The sequence below is a fragment of the Monodelphis domestica genome, chromosome 6 (assembly GCF_027887165.1).
Source record: "Monodelphis domestica isolate mMonDom1 chromosome 6, mMonDom1.pri, whole genome shotgun sequence".
NCBI classification, from domain to species: Eukaryota; Metazoa; Chordata; class Mammalia; order Didelphimorphia; family Didelphidae; genus Monodelphis; species Monodelphis domestica.
In genome coordinates, this window is record NC_077232.1 from 256,057,828 (window position 1) to 256,082,129 (window position 24,302).

Consider the following 24,302-nt stretch of genomic DNA (forward strand, 5'->3'; position numbering starts at 1 on the left):
ACTCCAAGAAAGATGAGGCTGTGAGATGACTGGAAAGAAAAGCAGTGAATGGATTAGGTAAGCAGATAACAAAAAGAAAGAGAAGGTCTATTCATGTGGAACAAAAGCACTGTGCTACTTGGGAACAAATGCAAACTAAAGAAGAACCTTTATAGGTGTCAAAAGGAGTTAATAATATTTACAAATACCACTGTTGCCTAGATTCTTTCAGTCACAATTATAAACACCTTCAATGCTTCATAGCTAGGCAGCATTTCAAAGTGGTATTAATACACATATGAACGGAGGCTGACAAAATAAGTTTTAAACATCAACCTATCAATAAGTATTTATTAAGTGCCTTCTTTGTGCCAGACAGTGTGCTAAGTACTAGGGATATGAAGTAATGAAAAAGAAATTAATGACAGTAAAAAACCCAGGACCCTCTAAAGGAGCACATAGTCTAATGGGGGAAGACAACATGTAAACAAATATGCACCAATAAGATACCAACAGGTTAAATTGAAGATATTCAATAGAGATTGAAAAAGGTTGAACTCAGGATAAAGCTGCCCTTTGAAAGGCTAGCAAAAAGGATGCTTCCATAAGACTTCACCCCACAGACCTCTAATCCAATCAGTTTATTCCAATGAGATCCATCCTCAAGTTTCTACAGTGGCAGGGAAGAACACGATATAAACTTAGAAGAAAACAATAATGTGAAAGCAACTACATGCAAAACCTCAATGAAAAATGCTAATTAAACCTAAACATAATAAAAATTCCTGGAAGAAGTATCATCTGCATTGGACGATGATATGGTGGTATACTTAGAGAATCCCAGAGAATCAACTAAAAAAACGAGTTGAAATAATTAATAACTTTGGCAGGATACAAAATAAATCCACATAAATTCTTATCATTTCTATATGTTACCAACAAAGTCCAGCAGCAAGCATTAGAAAGAGAAATTCCATTTAAATTCACTCTAGGCAATATAAGATACTTAGGATTCTATCTGCCAAGACAAACACAGGAATTATATGACCACAATTACAAACCAATTGTCACCAAATAAAGTTAGAACTAAATAATTGGAAAAACCATTAATTGCTCATGGTTAGGCCAAACTAATATAATAAAAATGACAATCCTACCTAATTTAATTTACTTATTCAGTGCCATATCTATCAAACTACCAAAAAACTATTTTATAGAACTACAAAAATAATAACAGTATTCATCTGGTAGAACCAAAGGTTGAGAATATCAAAGAAATGAATGGAAAAAAATGTGAAGGAAGGTGGCCTAACAGTACCAGATCTTAAACTGTACTATAAAGCAGCAAACATCAAAAAAATCTGGTACTGGCTAAGAAATAAAAAGGTGGCTCAACGGAATAGAATAGCGGTAAATGACCTCATCAATCTAGTGTTTGCTAAATCCAAAGATCCTAGCTTTTGAGATTTTTTTTGTATTTATAAATAAAGGGTAATATTATAAGTAAGTTAGGGGAACATAGAATAGTTTACCTGTTAGATCTATGGAGAAGGGAAGAATTTATGGCAAAATAAGAGAGAAAATATTATAATATGCAAAATAAATAATTTTGATTATATTAAATTTAAAAGTTTTTGTACAAATAAAACCAATGTAACCAAAATTAGAAGGGAAACGACAAACTGGGAAAAAATAATTTAGAACAAATTTCTCTGACAAAAGTCCCATTTCGTAAACATTTAAAGATCTAAATCAAATTAAAAAGAATACAAGTTATTCCCCAATTGACAAATTTTCATAGGATATGAATAAGCAGTTTTTAGATGAATAAATCAAAGCTATCAATAATCATATGAAAAAATATATTAAATTCTTCTTGATTAGAGAAATGCAAATTAAAACGACTCTGAGTTAATGCCTTTGTAATGTTTGACATCTGGTCAGAAAGAGATTATAGGGGACTCTTTGGTGGAACTAGGCACAGCAAGTGCTGATTGATGTGAAGATTGGATTTGGCTATCTCCTGATTGTAACAATGAAGGTACTTAGCTCTTCCTTGACAGTGAAGATAAAATTGTAATCCCTTGTCTATTTTTAGATTTTAATCCCCAAAGTGTTAACTCAGTATTTAAATTAGATCTACCCATTTTAACTACAAAAAAGGTGTTAACTAACCAAAAAGGTGTTAAATAACTACAAAAAGGTGTTAACTACAAAAGGTGTGACACCCATTTCATACATTGAGTAAGCAGTCCCGGAGAGGAGAGTCTGCTGTGTTTGGTAAATGTAAAATTTAGGGGAGGTTACACAAGAGAAAAAGGCCTTTAAATAGAGGAAATAGAAACACACAAGGGGATATAGATCTTCAGTCACTCGGAGTTGGACTGGATAGAAGAGTCACTCGGGATTGGAATCAAGGATTCAGTCACATTGGAGGAGAGACTAGAAGATCAGGCACTCAGAGTTGGCCTGGAAGACAGACACTTGAGGAGAGACTGGAAGACAGACACTCAGACTTGGAGTGAAGAGACTTGGCTATGAACCTGGACCCCTGGAGGAGCTCATGCAGGAGATCCCAGACTGCTTTCCTTTTAGATGGTCACTGAGGTGAGTGTAAAAGCTGACTTAGTTCCTAGCCCTTTCTGGAGGTGTGAACCTCTGAAAAAGGCCCATCGTCTTGAGACTCCTTTCCCCTGGCTGAGGCTTAGAATTTCTACCTGGCTCTGAGGAAGCCAGGGCTCTCTCTCTCCCTCTCTCTCTCCCCTTTTCTCTCTTCTTAATATCTTCCCTCTATTGTAAAAATGAACTACCATAATTCCATTTACTTTAGTAATTCATTTTGGGATTTAGAAATAAAATCCCCGGCAACCACAAATTTAATTAAAAATTTAACATTGGTAACTATTGCTCTACATAGTTCTGGGTTTTCGTTCTTGGGGAGAAAGGAGCACTTGTGGACCAGAGGACCTGATCACCATTCCAGGGCCAAGAGAAGCACTAGAATTTGTGATTTTAAGTGAGTAGGGGCCTTTCTTTGGTAAAGATCACAACATAAACCAGGATAGGTCATACCTCTCCCTGTATCATACTATCTTGAAAGTACCTAAAACTTGCAGACCCTCAGAAATAGCTCTGAAAACAACAACATAAAAAGCTAGAAGGTTGGGACAATGCCTTCTCAACCCTAGATAAGCAGTCTCCAACTTTAACATAAAGTCAAAAGTAAGGAGGGAAAATGAGCAAACAACAACAACAATGACAACAACAAAAAGAACTTGTTGATAAAAAAGCTTCTATGGTGACAGGAAAGACCACCAGACATAAACTTAGAAGACAACAATGTAAAAACAACTATACCAAAATCTCAAACAAAAATTCTAATTGGATCCAAAGCCAATAATAATTTCTGGAAGGGTTAAAGAAAGAGAGTAAAGTGGTAGAAGAAAAATTGGGAAAAGAAATGAGATTGATGCAATAAAATAATGAAAATAAATTATCAGTTGTAAAAAGCATACACACACAAATAGTGAAGAAAATAACACTTTTAAAAACAGAATTTTAAAAAATAGGAGGCATCGAAATTCACTGAAGAAAAGAACTTCTTAAAAAGACAGAATTGGCCAAATGGAAAAAAAGTAGAAATGCTCACTGAAGAAAATAATTCTTTACCAATTAGAATTGAGCAAGTGGAAGCTAATGATTTCATCAGATTTTGACAAACAATAAAACAAAGAAAAAAAGAATGAAAAATAGAAGAAAATGTGAAATAGCTTACTGGAAACCAACTGACCTGGAAAATGAATTGAGGAGTATATTTTAGGAATTACTAAACTACATGAATGATAAGATTAAAAAAAAAACCTAGGTATCACATTTTTAAGAAATTATCAAGGAAAACTGCCCCAAAATCTTAAACCCCAAAGGTAAAATACAAATTGGAATACTACAACAATCACCTCCAGAAAGAGATTTGAAAATGGAAACTCCCAGGAATATTATAGCAAAATTCTAGTGTTTCCAAGTCAAAGAGAAAATATTTCAAGTGGCTAGAAAGAAACTCTTCAAGTTTCATGGAACCACAAAAAGGATCACCCAAGATTTAGTGGCTTTCATATTAAAGGAACAGAGAACTTGGAATATGATATTGTACACAGATGAAGAAATATGACCAGTTTTGGACACTGTACTTTAAGTTATCAATAGTGTAAACAGCATCCAGAAAAGGGCAACTAGGATGTTAAAAGTCAACTAACTATGCCAAGTGAAGGAAAAGAAGATCTTTAGCCTGTAAAAGCCCAAACTTGCATTGGAAGTGAGGAAGGGAAGTGAGATATAACATGATAGCTAACTTTAATTATCTAAAGAAATAGCATGTGGATGAGAAATTAAAAACTATTTTTCCATCTTGAATGAAAAGTTTACTCATGAGGAGTTTCTCTATACAGATGAAATAATGGGAATGAACAAAAAAATAGATCTATTATACTAGTTTGGGCATCCTGAAATTACCCAATGTACAGGTACCCTGAGGGATCCTTGGACCATAAGCAGATCACTCCTACATGGAGGCTCTTTGTGTCCCCTGCCATATGGATATTTGTGACCTCATTTGATTGGCCATGCAGACAGAAAAGGTCTAAAGTTACGTCTTTTTTACATTTCTATTTGTACACACCTAAATATAAAGTTTTTGTAAATTGGCTACCACTGCTTATGTAAACTCATATATTTATGCAAACATACCACACCTTAACTTTTATATTTATAATGCACATATAAAATGAGGGGTAGAGCTGTAAATAAAAGCAATGTGAATCATTAAGTAAAACAGAAGCTTGTATTAAATGTCAGTCTTCAAGGGATCAACTTGAAAAACAAAATGCACGTAAGAGACTGGTACAGAAGATGAAGTTACCATTAATAATAGGAAACTTATCATCATGTTGGAAAAACAACAGCAACTTCCCCCTCCCTTTTCTTATCTCTCCTCCATCACCTGCCTTCAGGTTGTCAGGCTTTAGTTTTTGTCTACAAGGAAAGCATATTATGACATTGAAAAAACCCCACCCTCTTTTAAAGTAAAGAAACCACAAATCAAATAAATGACAAAATAAGAAGTAAATTAATCCAGTGATATCACCATTTGCTTTAAACTTACCTGATTATTATATGCATCAGGTGCAAGTTTCTTATATGTAGGTGCCATAAGAGTGGATAGGTTTTGCAAATGGGATTCCAATTTCTCTTCCTGTATAAAATTAAATATTATACAAATTAATCATATATTTACTTTCTCTCCATTTGTAGACAATTAACTTTGAATTGTCTACATCTTTGATTCAAATAAAAATGTACTCCTTTACTTATCAAATCTTATACTTTAAAATATAGGATTTTTTGGCATGGAACTATAATATTTAAATACAAAATAAACTAATATTGTCATCTAAATGTTTTATCCATGAGCCACCAAATATCTTTAGAAATGTCTGTTGCATTGATTTCTATGTCCAACAACATACCTGATACTATAGAAACACAACTCACATTTGGAAAGAAAAAAGTTTCATCATTCTCTCACTTTCCCATTAGCACCCAAAGCACATAATGAACCATGTGACAAATGTTTTTAAGATAATTTGAAAGAAAACAAAGAGGCAGACTCCAAGCCAATCACAGGTTTATTTAGTGAAAATGGTATCTCTCATCAAAGCTTGGTGATTAGGTTACCTCCCACCTAAGACAATTGAATAAAAGTTTCTCATCCTTTATATACACCAACATTACATCATACAAGATCTCAAGAGGCCACTCTGAATAGCTCAAACATTTTAGTCATCCATTCTGGCCTGCAATCCTGGAACAGTTCACCTCTTGTACTTGGGTTGGTGTTCTACCTTCATGAAGAGATGCCTCAGCTTCTTATTGAGTCCTGGTTGGTTAGCATGGTCCTTAAGATGATATGATAGATCACAACTTCATAATTAGGAAAGGTCCAAGGCCACCAACACTCCTCCAGATATGCCCTGTATGGCATCATAAGGTGGAAGACCATCACCTTAGAGGGCATCACATGCTCCACAAATGAGAAACACCCTATTGCAAAATATTGACTTCTAGAGAGTTGCAGTATAAAGAGAAAAACAGCTAAATCTATTGCACTAGTTTAGCTTAATAATGCATTGGTTTTACTTAATAACTCTACAAAATATATTTCTATAATTCTATTAATCACTAATCAATCGTTAACTTGGATTAATACCTTCCTTTGGCTAAGCACTTTTTATTTCTAATATCTAGGATCTTATTTAAAGAGCTTCTCATTCTCTTCAGTACCTCCCCTGACCTGAAGAAAAATGCCTACATTTTCCTGTGGATCATCACAATCTATGTTTAAAATAGTTGCCATAGAGGACAGTTATCTAATTTCAATGCAAAATCCATAGGGGGTAGTCCCCTACTGAGATGCACCTATACAATTATTCATCTAAGACTGAACGAATGGGTACAATTTATAGGGAATTAATTACAGTTACATGATTATAATACATACTTAGCAAAAGAGCAATATACTGATTGAAGCAGAAAGAGAAAACACAAGACATTAAACTGAATAACGTGGAGGTGCTTTCACAGGATCAACAATGGATTCTACCTCTTCCTCTTCCTCCTCAGTAGACTCAAAAGAACAAATGAGGCACAAAACCAGAAAATCAATGTCAACAAAAACATGATTTCCACACATAAACTATAAGAAGAGTTCTTATGAAATGTCTTTAAAGTTCTGGTAGCTTCAGGGGACAAGATGGGTTCAGTGTCGAATTAACATGCATTTTGTTCTTGATTTGCATTATAAAGACTGGTTTTTAGGATATCTTTAAAAACACTGTCACTTCTATTAGAATTACTTCCAAAAGAGTGGTAAGAAGCCAAAAAGAAATGGAAGCATTTTTATTTCCTAATGGACAGTGAGAGTAAGGAACTTGCTTATAATTAGGACAGTGTAGTATGGTCCCCATAAAAGATTCATTAAATGCAATGGGGCAATAGGGTTAATCAAGAGCTAATTCAACATGGTAAAATTCATGAGTTCAGTGTCTAAATTCATGAGGTCTGAGATAGTCTTCACTAACACTAAGGAAGAGGCCCCAATAATTAGTGGAGTTTTTATTAGAGAATTCACTGGACCCATCCTCTGAGATTAGTTCCCACCAAATAATCAGTAACCATTTTGACAGTGTTGAAGAAAGAGGTTGAATTTGTAATTTCCTGCATGAACTCCTTAACAGTAAAATTGTTTTTGTTTAGGCTTTGTATGCTGATATTATTCTCCAAAAAGTTTGTGAAAGTGACATCAGGATCTAGTGTGATAATCTCTTTGACTACAGTGGATTTAGCATACAATGTAGACCCATTGAGCTGGTGGTTTCAGTATATACTTTTTACTCAGGGGGTACTATCAATTCAGGGAGTAATGTAGACTGATTATACCCTGTGAAATTAGGGAGCTTCTTAGACTCACTGAGTGCTGTAGGTTCAAATGTAATTTCCACAGGACTTACTGAGATGGCATCACCAGAACCAGTAATATTTCAGGTGAAACATGCAAACAAACATTTTCTGTTGTTGTTGTTAAAGAGTGTAGCATGACCACAACAGGAGTAGTGATTTCATGTGATTGTTTTGAGATAATCATTTCCCTAACACGTGCAATTGTATAAGACCCCAAAACTTGAATTTTAAGAGTACACATAAAATCAGTACCATTAATAAAACAACTTTTCACCAATAGTTATAAGATATCTCTGAAAAAAGGATGTTGGTCCTTTCAATACAATAAAGGAATTCTGTTTTGTGCCACCAACATTCCATAAAGGATGGACAGGAATAAGTATCTCTAGGGGCACATAAAAGGAGAAAGCATTTATATTTCTTATTAAGCATCAAATTATACATGATACTGGCTATTGTTTTGATATCTGAAGTCCCAACAAGAAAAGGACATATTATCAGAACATAAGCCATTAACAAAATCTAATGTCTAAATGGGCATGTATCCGAGAATCTTTGGAACAGATGAACCACTATCTTAGGCCAGACTAAAATTAGTGCTATTAAGAGAATTAATTAAATTCCTACTCAAAGTATATTAGACGTTTACAAAGACTGCCAGAATACTTTAGGTCTTCAGGAACATCATAGGATGCCATTATAAGTGAACAAAAGGTGCAGGTTTCATGTGAGAACAATGAAACCAGAAGTTTTCTTAACTAATCTTAATAACAGTTGGAGTGGTCAGGGGATTTTGGAAGGGGCTTTCCAAGGCAGGTTATAATTCACTAGAATTTTGAAAATTCTTAATATAAATGTAATTACCTGATTGAAAATTATGCAGTGAGGAATCAATAGGCTCAGTCTGTACCATGGCTCTGATTGATTGCGATTCTTTTAGCTTGTTGTGTAATTCTCTTATATATGTGGAAAGTCAAATCCCTTCCCACCATGGTAGTATATATTGGTGACAAGGTTTTTAATTTTAAAGGAGGATGGCCAAACAACATTTCATAAGGGAATATGGGGCATCATCCCGTAGATCTGCTCCTCAAATAGAAAAGAGCTAAAGGCAAAAACATCAGGCTACTTCAAATGAGTTTCATTGCATAGTTTTCCAGCCAATCCCTTTAACTTTTTATTTATATACTCTAGTCCTGATGACTAAGGATGGTAGGGAATATGAAACCTTCAATTAATTCCCACATTTAGCATATCAAACCAGGACAATATCAATAAAATGAGAGTCACAGATTAGAGTCTGTTAGAGCAGGGGGCCTATGACTTGGAACAATTTTTTAAAATTAATTTTGACACAAAGGCTACATCTGCTTTTAAACTTGGGAATGCATCTATTCATCTAGTTAGCTGATCAACTATTATAGGACAATGTTTTAAATGTCCCATATTAGGCATACTAATGAAATAAAATTTTCAATTCAAAGGGTTGATAAGCCAGAGGGTGACCACCATATGCCTCCTTTTTTGAAAGCATGTTGATTAAAAGTCAAACATATAGGACAATCAATAGTTATATAAGAAGCAATAGAAGTGATGCCAGGAGCTATCCATTACCTCCTAATTGTGTCTAATATACCTTGTGTGCCTTAATATCAACCAGCATGAACTGCTAGATAGGCCTGACAGTAACATTTCTTAGGAAGGAAAGGTTTACCATCAGATTCATCCATATCCCAGATACCTGTTTTGCACTATATTGTTGTTCCCTAGTCTTCACTTCAGGGTCATTATATGTGGGTGAGGGCCATTGAGTTTTGCTGCTTGCATCTCCAATTTCATCTTTGTCAGTAGAGGTGTCATCTTACAGGAGCATTAGGATAGAAGGACCTTCTATGACTGCTTTTTTTTTTTTGTAGCAGCATCAGCCAGCGCATTTCCCTTGATATAGAATTAGTTCCTCTTGCATGAGCAGAGCAATGGATTACCTTGAGCTTCTTTGGTAATTGTATGGCTTCTAATAAATCCTTAAGTCAAAATATGCAATTATTTTTCTTGATGATGTAAGAAACTCTTTCCACTTCCAAATCATTCCAATGGTGTGGCATACTCCAAAAGCATACTGGGAGCCAGTAAAAATATTTGTACTTTCTCTTGATGCAATTTGACAGGCTTTAATCAATGCTATAAGTTCAGCAGCTTGAGCATTGAGACTAGGAGGAAAGGAGGCTGTCCATATAACTCTGTATTTTTAAACCACAGTAGGTCCCATAAACCACTCCCCTTCTTTCATGTAAGAAAAACAATATAATTGCAACTCTGAAATTTCTAAGGAAATATCATTGATCATCATCACAGAGCTTCTCAGCTAGATATACTGTCTGGTTTCAATCATGGAGTGGCTCCCCTGAAACTGAGAGGTCAGGTAACAATGTAGAAGGATTTAAGGTGGCACACCTTTTTATGGCAATGTTCTCTTTTCCCAATAGAGTCACTTCATATCTAGCCAGCTGCTGATTGGAAAACTCTTAGGACCTTTGTCTTAATAGCAAAGCCTGCATATCATGAGCACATATCCCCCTTCTCTCATGCACAAAGAGGATAAAAGGCTTACTGTAGTCAGTAAGTTCAAGAGCTGGAGCTTTCCTGATAGCTTTACTAAGATCTCCCAGGACTATCAGGTGTTCTGTATTCATCTGCAAGTATTCTATAATGGAGTTTCTGGTCAAAGCAATTAAAGATTTTGCAATTTCTACAAAAGCCGGGATCCATCCTGCAATATCCAACAGCTCCTAATATTGCCCACACCTATTTCTTAGTCCATGGCACTGAGAGATGTTGTAGAACCTGCATCCTTTTTGTTGATAATAGTTCTTTTCTGGAGAAAGAATAAAACTTAGATACTCTAGCTCAGGTTGGTACAATTGCACTTTAGATTAAGAGGTATTATGTCCTCATTGGTGCAGCTACAGAACTATCTGATAGCTGTTTTGATTGCATATTTCTTCATTTGGTGAAGCTAGGAGAAGATCATCAACATATAGATCAAAACTGAATCCTTAAATTTAATAGTGAAAAGATATCTTTGAAGAATTTGAGAAAATATTGTTGGGGAATTAACAAAAGCCCGAGGCAATCTGGCCCACATATTTTATTGATTAAACCGGTAAAACTAAACAGGTACTGTGATTCTGGACTTATAAGAATGGAATGGAAGGCAGCGCATAAAAACAAGAAATGGTACAAGGTATGGCAGACACCATTGTACTTGGATTTGGCACTAAAGAATGTAAAGGTATAACATAAGCATTAACAGTACAAAGATCCTGGACATAGCAATACATAGGCTTACCGTTAGGACCAGGTTTTAGCTTCTTCACTGGAAGAATAGGACTATTGACAGGAGATCTGCATGGAACAATAATTCCCTTTTCAATAAGAGAATTTATAATTGGGGTTTTGCCTTTAATAACCTCTTTAGAGAGAGGATACTGAGGTACAAATGGTTGTTTCCCTCCTCTCACAGCAATAGAATCTGGGCAGCTGACTTAAGAAATACCACATCAGTTGGAGAATTTGTCCAAACATCACTAGGTAAATTATCTGGTATTGTTAGAATCTAATATATCACTAGCAATGAAGTAGTAGACTCTTCAATCAAAGACTGATTCAGAATAGTCATAAACAGAGGTATCAGAAGGTTTACATCAGGTATTTGTATTAACATAGTATTATCAGGTTGACAATAGATAACAGATTTAAGTTTGCACAAGAAATCTCTTCTCAAAAGATTAGTAGGTGATTATGGTATCAATAAAAATGAATGCATAACAGTTAAGTGGCCAATTAAAATTTCAAGTGGGGAGAGTACTGGAATGTTTTTGCTATTTTCCTCTCCCTCTACTACTTTTTTTCTTTTACTATTTTTTTTTACTAATTTATTTTACTATTTTACTATTTTCTTAATAATACTGTTTTTACCCCTAGGTATGAAATTTAAAACAGATATAGAAGATATATCAAACAATTGCAATCAACTTCTTCAATGCACAAGGTAGGTGACACTAGGTAGGGGAGAGGCATGGACAGAGATAACAGGGGCAAGGTATACAAAAATAAAGGCTTCTGTGTTTTCTATCTCTCTCCTGTACCGTCAGGGAGAGGAATTTCTAAAACTTCTCTATATCTGAGCCCTGCTTCCTGGCTGCTGTTCCCCATGACTAGAAACTCCCTCAAAGAGTATTGAAGGCAGATCCTGAATTTCCCTTCTCATTGGATCTTATTTACAGGTCTCTTACTCATATCTTGTTACCTTTTATAACAATCATGGGCAAAATGCCCTACTTTGTTGCAGTAATAACACATATGAATATTTCTTTGATTCAGTTTTATAGATTGAACTGTGGCTAGGACAGATTTAATATTTTGCTTTGACCTCAGATATTTCCTATTTTTGAGTTTCTTCCTACCTCCATTCACATATTGGGCTATTGCTTTTAGTTCTCTAATGTTTTTCTTATGCCAGCCTAGACAATATTTCAAGAAATATTCTTTAGTATTTGTAGAACCTGATTAATAAAAGCTACATTTATTATTCTAGCATCTTTAGGACTTATTGCATCTAGTCTAGAAAATCAGCTGCCATTTTTGCACAATCTATTATAAAACCTTGTTGGATTTTTGCTTAGTTCCCATACCATTTCCTGAAATTTGCTGTATTTCTCTGTTTTTTCTTCAAAGAGCTCCATTATCCTTACTACATTGTCTCCTGCATCTTTTAGCTCACTGATGGTAAAACTTTTAGAGATGCTGTACCATGCCCTGCTTCCCCCCAACCAAGTGCCCCTTGCCCACTTTAACCTATACAATGGGCTGCTGGACAGAGGGATGGATAAAGTAAGAAAGGTCTTCAGCATGTCTAGAGAGGGGGAAGTGAGTGGCCATAGTGCTCCCCTCCCCTCATGCTCTGTCACCTGTGAGCCACAAACCTTACCCACTGTATTCTCCCATTGTGCTACTTCTCAGGGTGTGGGTGCTGTGAAAAAATGTCATGAGGCAAGGTGTAGAGAGGAAGGGAGAAGCTCCTCCCAAGTTCCTCTGCCTTTTTAGTAACAAACTCTGTCTTGGGGCAGCATGTGTGCCCACAGAGAGCATTTTGTGTGCCTTCTCTGGCCCCCATGCCATAGGTTTGCCATCATGGTTTTAGCAGATTCATTTGTCCTGTTACTTTAGGGTACCACTCTGGGTCTCACAAGGGCCATGTACCTCCTATACCTGGGCCAACTATTACTCTACTGGTAGTTTCAATTATCCCATTTCTTTCTCCCTCAGAAAAAAGAATTTCCATTAGTAATTATTATTAATATATATATATATATATACATATAGAATCTATGTTATATATTATACACAACATACATTAACTGTAATTATTATTTATATCTATAACATATAATGTATATATAAATTATAATAACAACTAATGGAAATTCTTTTATATATTTATATAATTTATAATATTTAAATATTATAATATATAGCATATATTATTATTATACTAATTAGTAATATCAGATTAAGTTGGGTTATAATCCCTGATGACTGCTTTGAACAGACCTATGACAGTTAAAGGGTTTTCATCAAAGTGGGGTGCATCCTTTTACTATAGAGAAAGATCCAAAAGGTGAAAAAGGTGATGTTCCCTAATATAGACTAGAGCTCCTGCTGCATTTAGCTAAACCTTGTGCACAAAGGAAATATGGGTGCTGCTTTTAGCTCAGGCTCTTTATATTTTAACTTCTCTTCTAGCTGTGAATAGACAGGAGGGGCCATAGGAAGATTTGAAAGGGTAAAACAAGATTCATACTTAATAGCTTCTCCATGTTTACTTTCTTCAGGATTTAAGGTTACTAATGCTCTCCAACATTCTCGACATCTAATCTGCTCCCAATTTGTGATATAATCTTGTTCTAGAAAATTCTCCAATTTATCCAGAGTATAAGGATCAAGAGTCCCAAATTTTGACCCAATCCAATTATAGAATTTGGTAATATCTTTAAAACTTTTTTGTCAATTATAACAATTTTTAATAACCTTTTCTTTAGTCACTCCTCTTGGTAGTTCTCCTTTCTACCAACTACCTTAAATTGTTCTAATGGAGAGTCAATAGGTATACTTGAAGATAACTTGGAACCCATCTTTGAGGTGTCCCTCTTAATGGGAACAAGCACCTAAACTTTACACTAAGAAATTCCCGATCAACCTTAAATCTGTACGTCAAACTTGCCAGGTTTCAAGAAAAGACCCGAGAGAATTCTAACAAACTAGAAGTTGGAAAATTTTTCTTGGGATATAAACTTGAAGTCACCGCTCAGAAGATACATCGTGGGCATCAAATCCAGAAGGTAGCTTGCCTAGAGCATCATATGCTCTAGATTATCTGTGTCCACAATTCTAAGCTTACGAATGATTCTTACATTATTTGTGGCAAAGGTTCCTATATTGGAAAGGAGGATCCCAGCTAAGTTCAGGAATAGGCATGTGAGAAAGTGGAGGCAGGATCTGGGGGTTAGCCAAGGTGAGCTTCTGTAGTCTACTGCTCCCTAGGTAGCAAATGTACACCTCCATCCCTCCTTTCTCTTACCACTTAAATCTCCCTCCAGTGCAAAGAATTATTAAAATAGTCATTACTTCCTGTTTTTAGCAAATTTTATTAATAGATGTTAAGCAATACTTAAAAAATACTAGAACTAATCTCCCTAATTCCTTCCTTTAAATTTTTTATAATCTTTATATAATAAAAATGTCATTATTTATTTAATCATTAATTAATATTATTAATAACTAGTAAATGACTTAAATTGTAATATTAACTAACTGACAGTATTGAGAGCTTTGGTTTTTTGTATTAAACAGGAGACAAACACACATAGATAACACTTACATGACAGAAATACATAGAACATACAAATAAATAGATGGAGTAGAGCTTCCCAATCTGGAGTTTAGGGAAGACTTCTGCTGGCTTCGATTATTTGGTTTGAGGACAGGGGCTGAGTCCACCTCCCTGGATTACCTCACCTGAAGGAGTCTATAGGAAGAAGTAATTCTTGGTTCTCCTCAAAAAGAGGATCCAGGGAGGTAGAGTCAGTAGGGCACCTGCCCACCCAGGGATGTCAAAATGTGACAGATAGTTCTTCAGCTAATTTGAAAGAAAAACAGAGGCAAACTCTATGCCAATCCCAGGTTTAATGAGAGAAACTAGTGTCTCTCAGCAACTGGGTCATTCATTAGTTACCTCTCATCTAAGACAAGATGGTGCCTTGAGGAAGTGCCTCAGCTTCTTATTGAGTCCTGATTGGTTAGCATGGTCCTTAAGATGATATGATAGATCACAATCTCATAGTCATGAAAGGTCCAAGGCCACCAACACTCCTCCAGATAAGCCCTGTATGGCATTCCAACTTGGTAGGCCTTCACCTTAGAGGGCATCACATGCTCCACAAATGAGAAACACCCTATTGCAAAATATTGACTTCTGGAGAGTTGTAGTATAAAGAGAAAAAAAAGCTAATCTATTGCACTAGTTTAGCTTAATAATGCATTGGTTTTACTTAAATAACCCTATAAAATATATTACCTATAATTCTATTAATCTATTAAACCAATCATTATCTCAGATTAATAACTTCCTTTGACTAAATACTGGTTAATTCTAACATCTGGGGTCTTATTTAAAGGAGTCAGGGATTCTCATTCTCTTCAACTAAAAAAAAATATCCTTAGCTTGTTGTCTATTTATGAACTTCATGTTTCAGTGGACTTATAAAATCTATTTCAATAAGTCAAAACGAGTTTTCCATGTATCAGTAAAAAATGGCTGAAATTTTTTCAATATGGATAAAACCTTGGAACAATACTTCAAGTCTATTTAACATAAATAATAAATGCCCATTTACATTTTCAGTGGAAGAAAAATAAGCTTTTTAAGTGGAATATTTTGGTTTTTGTTGTTGTTGTTGTTTCTTATTTATTTTTGGTCTGTGTTCATCATTCCATCAATGCAGGTAGTTCCCCAGTGAGGAAATTCATTCTATCAAAGCAGATAAGTAAGTTTTGTGCAACATTCTGGGAAAAATGAGAGGTTAAATCATTTGCCAGGGGTCACTCAACCAGTATATGTGTCATAGGTGGGACTTAAGCTTGGACCTCCTGACTCAGAAGTTGCCTTTCTACTGCCATATTATCTTACCTTTATATATATATATGTGAAATTATCTCCCAATATTAAGTGATTCTATTCTTGGCTACTGTTTAGAGTTCTAATTTTAACTATAAATACATTATTAAATAAAAGATAAACCTGTCACCAACTGTAAAATGTATGACTATAACAGTCTCCAGTGATCTGATTTTAGATGGTACCTCAGATTTGCATCTTCTGTGACTCAAAGTAATTTTGCTCAGAATTGAAACTATGTCCTATCTTTTCTCAGGGAAGAGATTACTGGTCACCCCTTCCATTTAGGGTTCATGAATCCCTGTTTCAGGAGATAAGGATTTATAGAATGGATGTGAAATTACTTTCTAGTGGGTAAAATAAAACTGGTTGTCATCACAAAAAACTGCCACCATCCATTTGGTCTATGAAATCACAGTGCCTTCTATATATTAAAAAGGACATTTTGTGCATTTAAGTAATATTATTTAAAAAATGGAAACATTCTGAATGGCCTTTTAGGAAGTTTTATGTTAATAATCCTTGATGACTTGGACTTTAATTTTTGTACTCATCACTAGCAAATTATTAGAGCAACAAATAGAATAAGGCTCAGTTTTCAAAAGGCAGAAGGAAGTATCAATGGCATTATGTCTTCCATTTGTATGCATACATTGACTGCAATTCAAATTCACTTAGCAACATAAAATAATGCTTTCAGATTTTCCCTGGCTTCCTGGAAGATTGATCATAGCTTAAATGCAGAACCTTTCAAGATTTCCCATCAACCAATAATTGATCCTATTGTCCATCTGACAGACTGCAGGCCACATCATGCCCAAAAAGTCATTTGAAAGAAAAAGAGAGTGGGAAGAAAGCTCACTGTACTTTGACAAGAAATGTCCCATGAAGAAAAAAAAATTGATGACAAAATTTTGGTAAATTTATTACCAAGTTTGTTTAGTCCTAATACCTCATTTGCATTATATTTGCATTATACAGTTTTGTTAAAACTCAAGAGCAACATTTTCATGATGTCATCCAACTATACATGTATATTTCATATATATAACATATATGTAAATAAATATATATATATACACACACACATAATCCATGAAATAAATAAGAAAAAAAGTGTGGCTTGTTTTGAACTGGAAAGTCTAAAAATCAGGCCTCCATAGCTCTATAAGATTAGAATTATAGAGAACATATCTTCATTTAACTTTAACACTATCTTGACAATTCTCTAAAACACCAGGATTTCATGTCAAGATAAAGTATAAGGGGAATAATATGTTTTGCCTATCCATTGCTATGATAATGATATCCTTCCACTATGAATACCACCACCATCTTCCTTCATTCACACAGTACTTTACAGTTTTCTGTGATCTCATGGACCTTAGCTCACTGGGTTCCTACATCAATCCTGTGGGGTAAGTGGGAACAGGTTTAATTACCCCCATTTTATATGTCAAAAAGATAAGAGCACGAATTTGTAGTTTTATTTTCTTTTTATCCCTAAAGCTTAGCAAAGTGCCTGACACATGGATGCTCAATAAATAAATGCTATTTGAATGACTGAAAGAACCAGAATTCAAACCTACATCACTAGACTTCAAATTCATTGATTTATAGAATCATGAACAAGTCCTGGACTTGTCCTCAGATGTCACAGAGTGCGAGCCACTACTTTTTTTATATGAGGAAAGTGAGGCTCAGAGAGGGTAAGGAATTTGTCCAGTTATATAGCTCATGGCACTGCTTCTTCACTCATATTATGCCCAATTCCTCTGACAATTCATGTATTATTTATTTGAGATTTTCTTTATTTTTGTTACCTCTAGTGTGTTGTGATAGAAATACAATGGTATTGAGAGTGAAAAGCCCTAGGCATGAATTTACTACCTGAATAACTCTCACCAGGCTTCCAAGATTGATCTGAATGTTCTCTAAGGTCCCTTCCAGCTCTCAGTCCCAAGAGCTCTTATCTATTGACCAGTTCCTCAAAGAATAGGTCTTATTACTAAATTTGTCTGTGCTCCAGTGACCCAACATAAGACAAAAGACAAAAGACATTAGACAGAAGAAAGTAAACAGGTGGAAATGGAAAACCAACCTCTTTTGGATCATCCCCAAGCAGCTTAAATTTCCTTGGAATCTTGCTTCTGGCAAACTTACATCCATTGTAGTACATACTCCATGAGCAGCCAAAAGAAAAAGAAGCACCACAGGTTTCCGGATCGAGCCCCTGACATGCACAGGTTCGTCTGAGGAATCAAAGAACCACTAATGTTGCTAGATGTGTAGTTAGACAGACTATCCCCTTTGCATATCAAGTGTCTTTTTGCATCAAAAACATAAGTCTCATTTAATATTGTATCACCGGCAGTACAAACTGGGGTCTAAATATAAGATGAGTTCTACTTTATCCCACATAACAGAAAATTATTTGTGGCACCAGGGGCCACTGTAATGGCAGACCCACCATTCAACTTACCCAAACTGAACACATGGCTAACACCACCTAGTCACAAAAAGAAATGCCTAGGGAAGCTCATTTGTTGGAAGAAAACCGTTGGGCTTTGTTTGGAGAAAAACACCAGAATCAATTTTCAAATCTCACAATGATGGGTTCTTTTGGAGGGCTTTTCTGGGAAATGTATGCAATGTAAGACACAGGATATTAGCAGATTCAAAAGCAATGCCTAATTAGCTTTGAATATTTCAATCTGAGTTAGCAGTCCCAGATGTGGAATTATTCCTTCTTTTGGGAAGAAAACCTCAACCTTGACTTCTACCATAAGAATATATGAAGGACTCCAAAAAGAGCTATGAGAAGACATGCTCCATTCCCTGACTCCTTTGCAGAAATAGATGATCCACAAGTGTGGTTTATTGTATATATTTTCAGATTGTTTGATGTACTCATCAGTTTTGTGGTTTTTTCTTTTTTTATATTAAAATATTATTTGTGATTTCTTGCGAGGGGGAAATGTAGAAATACTGAAAGAAATGTTGGTAATGCAAAAATATGAGGAATTTTGAATAAGAACTTAAATGTATTACATATTTATATGTATACACATGCATATTCTTACTTTAAAATTTAAAATTATCATCTCTAATATGTTTATATCTATATATATATATACATATATATATATACACACACACATGTTATTTCTGAAGTTATGGGTTTAACACAGACACATATATAGGAGGAAACAGATGATAGAGGCAGGTATCCAGGAAAGATAGTTTTTCTTGTGTATTCTTCTATTCATATCTTTCATCTACTTAAACATCTTCAGTGGATCCCTATTGAATACTAATTAAAGTTCAAACTCCTTTGCCTAGGATTCAAAGCTCTCTATATTTTGGCCCCACCCAATCTTTCCAGCCTTATGCTCTCATATAACTCACTAAAACCCCATAAAATCAATACCCTGTCATAGCTCTGTTGCCCATTTCCACCCTCAAACAATTCCTGTCCTTTCTTGACTGTATGTTGCTCACATTATTTCCTCTGTTTCTCTCCCTCTTTATATGGTTAATTTCTATCTGTTTTTTTTTAGTTCAATTCAAATAGTACCTTCTTTATAAACCTTCCTGTGATGTTACTAATTCAGAATGATCTTCTCTCTTAGGCTTCGCATAATATTTTTTCTTGTAATTCTCTAATGAACTTAGGGAATCCTCTTAGACATTTTTAATATCTGGAATGAAATTCCCTGCCTCCCTTCTACTACTGGAGTCCCTAGATCCCTTTAAAGCTCAGCTCAAGTATCCCCTTCTTTTTTTTTAAACCTTTGCCTTCTGTCTCCGAATCAATACTAAATATTGATCCAAAGGTAGAAAAGTGGTAAGGCTAGGTAACTGGGGTTAAATGACTTCCCTAGGGTCCCCCAGATTTGAACCCAGATCCTCCAAATTCCAGGCCTTCTATCTATTGTGGTACCTAGATACCCCTAAGTATCTCTTTCTAAATGAAATCTTCCCTGGTCCTTTTGGTTGCTACTATCCTATCAGATTACTTTTTCTTTATTTTGAATATAGTAGTGTCTGTATTTGTCTTCTCCTATGGAATGGGAAGGGCTTTAAGCACAGGAATGGTTCCATTTTTTGACTGTGAGTCCCCAGCACGAAGCACAGAGCCTACTATATACTGGGGCCTTAACAAATGCTTGATGATTCGTATTTTAATTAAAGGACATAACTCACTTTGTCCAATAAAAATGGAAGATGAAAGGCTGGGTTGGGTTCTCCCTTTGCTCATAAAGAACATGCTCTTCTTCACACTTAGGCATGCTATTTCCTGTGTCATTATGACCTGGTGGCCAATGCCCAGGAGATGAATAAGCTTCCCTGAGCTTAGCTAGAATGGTCCTTGGGCATCAGACATGTAATCCATTGCCAGGTATGTATTCCAAACTTTTCTAGTTTGGGAGAACATGCCAAACATTGCATTGTTTCAACATAGCCTTTAAGATTCCAAGGAGATTCCCTACCCCCAAATGAGAAGGAAGCATCAGAAGATGATTTTAGTGGAGGAAGGCTGAATTAATTCCTCAAATATCAATGAGACATCTTTAGGAAAGTTCCTAACAAAAATACTTCTTCCCATAAGCCATAGGCTTTGTTTCTGGGGATGTTACAGGAAATTAGAGGAAAGCCTGCAGGGAAAAAGACCATAGATATGTGACATTAAAGAAAATTAATTCTATTACAATTAGTGAGAAGTACAATTTGAATGAAACTATAAAAAAGATCCTATAAAATGAATACCTTTGGTTTTTTTTTGCAAGTTCACCAGTAACTCAACAGGCCAAAAACAAACAAACAAACAAAAAAAAAACACGTTAGAGCCACTGTAATTCCTTGCTTGAGTTCAGAATGAAAGATCATCACCAGAAATGAAGGCACCAATGCAAAACATGAAGGTTTTTTGTCCCTTGAACTAGATTTTTTTTAAAGGACTGGAAGATGACATGAACTATGAAAGGTTCTCATTATAAATCAATGCCACCAGCCAAACACATAGCCAGTCCCTTTTTCTTTAGGCCAAAAGCATTTTCCATTTTAGAATGCAAAATTTCAAGATATGTACATGAAAATCACTCTTTGAAAGCTACAGACTCTATCACTGAAAGCCAAGCTAGAATTCTGATTCAAAGAAAAAGGGATTTCTCTCTCATCTCATGAACTGTCATTCAAGTTATATATGGTGCCCAACTTTCAAACAAACAAATAAACATAGATAGAGAACCATTCTTTTGAGAAGATATGAAAATTACTAAAACCCAATAGTGACAAACAGTTGAAGCTAACAAAGTTGTGAGATTTCTTTATGGGTTTTGTGGGTTCTTGCATCCTGGGGTGACACTACTAAGTATGTAAAGCCAGGTGTGTGTATGTATGTAGGGGAATATTCATAGCTATTGAATATAATATATATAATAATATAATATAAGGTAGCATATAATCCCTGAAATCTATTTCTTATATTCTGGGAAAAGAGAAGAAACAAGAAGAAGAAAAGAAGGGAAAACTTAAGGATTGTGAAATTGAATATAAGTGCAATATCTACTTTGGGCCTGTCAATGTATCATGACAAAATTGCATGATATATGTCCTCTCTAATGGTGATCAGAATAATAGTACTAATGTTTTATGAAGTGAAATGAAAATGACTTCTGCTTTGAGCACATCTGGGGAAAGAGTTTAATTTCTTATACAATTTTTTACATTATAGATATGTTTTTATATAAATAATTTAATCATATCAATTATATATACTTTTATTATATTATTTTTCTATAAGTGGAGGAAAATACTGGATCTATAGTCTTTGTACCTGTGTTCAAATCCTAACTCAAATTTACTGCCTGCAAGAGCTTGCATTAACCCCTCTAGATCTCTGGGGTATTCATATGTAAACTGAAGGGGTAGGGCTAGGGAGCCTATGAAATTTCATCTAACTTTAGTTCTTTGATCCTGTATACTTTTCTTCATAAAAATGGAAGAGATAGAGAGAACCAATATTCAGACAATTGAACATATGTAAAAGGTGGATTTATTCTATAAGCAAATTTGGGGCCAGAATTATAATCCTGAAGACCTTGAATCAAAGGGAGAGGTAAATATCTTAATTATTTTACAGCTATTATTTTTATTATGTTTAATTTGGCTGTCAAATAGTAACAGTTTTGATCACAGTTGTTTCAAGCCAGCTATGAATGTCCCTAATAATTTATTCCTTATTCATCCAACTCTTGGGAATCATCACTGTTTAAAAAATATAATTCTCTGAGACTTTGGTGCTCCAATTCTTCACTGTGGATTACTATATATATTTTTTCTATATATGTAGTAATGTTGTCCATTTGTTTCAGTTGAGTCTGATTCTTCATTAATATATTTGGGGGTTTGCTTCGCAAAAACACTAGAGTGGCTTGTCCTTCTCCAACTCACTTTATTGATGAGGGAAGCTGAGGCAAATGGAGTTAAGTTATGTCACAGCTAATTTGAACTCAAGAAGATCAATGTTCCTGACTTCAGCCCTGGCGCTCTATAGATTGCTCCACCTAGCTGCCCTATGCTGCCCTAGCTGCGATACCTATTGCTACACTTGCCCAAAGAATGCACTTCTTCATTGTCCTCTGTTTCAGAAACTTAAGGGAATTTATTGTGGGGGTGACTCCAATGCTGAGTCACTCAGGAGCCTTGGGACACAGCAAAAAGATATCATGGCTCTTGGTTTCCAATCACCTTCACTTAATTCTTGGTAATACTTCTTATAACCCCTATTCAACACCAATAATGCCCCCTTTTTTTTTTAAGGTAAATGCCAACAAAGCCCTTGAATGATGTCAGACTATTACTATAGAGCATGCTTGAGCATTCCAATTCTCATATAAAAAATGTAGAAATGGGGGCTCTCTTAAGTCACCACTAATGGAACAGGGACCAGGGCTCAGGTCTCATGATTCTCCAGGAATACTTAAGGACTAATTCATTTAGGACAAGAGTTGTTCCAATAGACCATGGGGATTTCTGGTTGTGTTTCAATGGTATCACTGAAGAAAGGAATGCAACGGGCTTCACTTACTCTTCATTGAGTGCACAGCGCCGATTGGTGAGAGTGCCGTATTTCCTTAGCGTTTCGGTGAGTTCAGAGTACAGTCTGTCGGCGAGGGAAAGGGGGATTCCCTCCCAGACCAGGATGAGGATCACAATAACAGCCGCTTCACAGGTATGGCCAGCTCGCTCCCGCACCAAACACAGTAGCTTTTCTTCATTGCAACTTCTACGAACTACCTGCATAGACCACGGTTTCACCCCAAACACAAAGAAAGGCCACCCCAGACAACAAAAGAAACAAACAAAAAATAATGTTACTCAGAGCATATAAAAGCATGGATGCAAGTCCAGATATATTTCAAAATTAGAACTATGTTCATCAGGGGCCAGAAGACCTCTTTTGCCTTTTATGTATAATCGGGGGCGTACTAGTCTATTGACTACGAGAAACTGAGAGACACCAACTCTTCATTGAGCAGTCAGGTAGTGCAGACAACTTGATTTCTACTATGGGACTTATGATTCAGATCTGGCCTTAGACTAGCTGTATGAGCCTGGCAAGTCACTTACTCCTGTTTGCTTCCTCATCTGAAATGAGCTGAAGAAAGAAATGACAAACCCCTCTAGTATCTTTGCCAAGAAAACCCCCAAAAGTGATCAAAAAGAGTTCATTGACTAGCACAATGTATCAGGGAATTGTTATTAGATTCTATTTTCAATATATAGAGTACTGGTTGACAGGGACATTTGCCTTCTTTGTCAAATGGTCCTCTAGATAGAGCACTAGACTTGGAATCAGGAAAGCCAGTGTTCAAATCCAGCATCTGACAATTGTTAGCTCTCTGCCCCTAGGGAAGTCAACTAATCTCTATTTTAGCTTCCTGATCTATAAATGGGAATAACAATAGCTCCGACCTCACAGAGTTGTGGTGAGGAGAAAGTGAGATAATAGTTGGGGAAAAAAAAAAAAACTTGTGCAAATCTTAAAGTGCACAAATGTTAGCTTTGTTATTATTATGCAATGTAATGATGTCACTATGGACTTACATTCTCAGAAGGATTATTCTTTGAGCACTTAATAGCAGGTGCATTTTCTTTTACTTTTATAATATTCTATTAAGCTCTAATTACTAACCAGCTCATATTTTTCAAACAATAAGAATTTATTAAATGATTACTACATGTAAGGCACTGTAATAAACTCTGGGGAATACAAAGAAAAAGGAAAAACAGTCCCTCAAGAAGCTGAGATTGGCGATGGATTTAAAATGTAGAATATGGCACATATTTTGGATGTCACTAATGTGGGAACTTGTTTTGCTTGACTACACATATTTGTGGCAGGGTTTTTGTTTATTTTTTTCCTTTTTCTTTTTAATTGAGGGGAAGAGAAAATGAGAGCAAAAAATAAATGCTTGTTAATTTAAAGAAAATAAAATCGAATTAAAAAAACTCAGGCCATAAATATTTTTAAATTGCCTGCTTTCCTCATAGGAGATACACAGCTATA

The 24,302-nt window shown here is 35.3% G+C and overlaps 1 protein-coding gene across 2 annotated transcripts in view; it reads right to left on the bottom strand.

The window, feature by feature from the left end:
- Window positions 1-24,302, bottom strand: part of TET2 (tet methylcytosine dioxygenase 2) — a 168,047-nt gene that overhangs the window by 20,036 nt on the left and 123,709 nt on the right. For both annotated transcript variants that reach the window (XM_007495844.3, XM_003341383.4), the window contains exons 7-9: window positions 22,821-23,029; window positions 17,829-17,979; window positions 5,138-5,227 (exon numbers count right to left, since the gene is read on the bottom strand). In XM_007495844.3, the coding sequence (XP_007495906.2) occupies window positions 5,138-5,227; window positions 17,829-17,979; window positions 22,821-23,029 (450 nt within the window). The remainder of the gene's footprint in view (window positions 1-5,137; window positions 5,228-17,828; window positions 17,980-22,820; window positions 23,030-24,302) is intronic.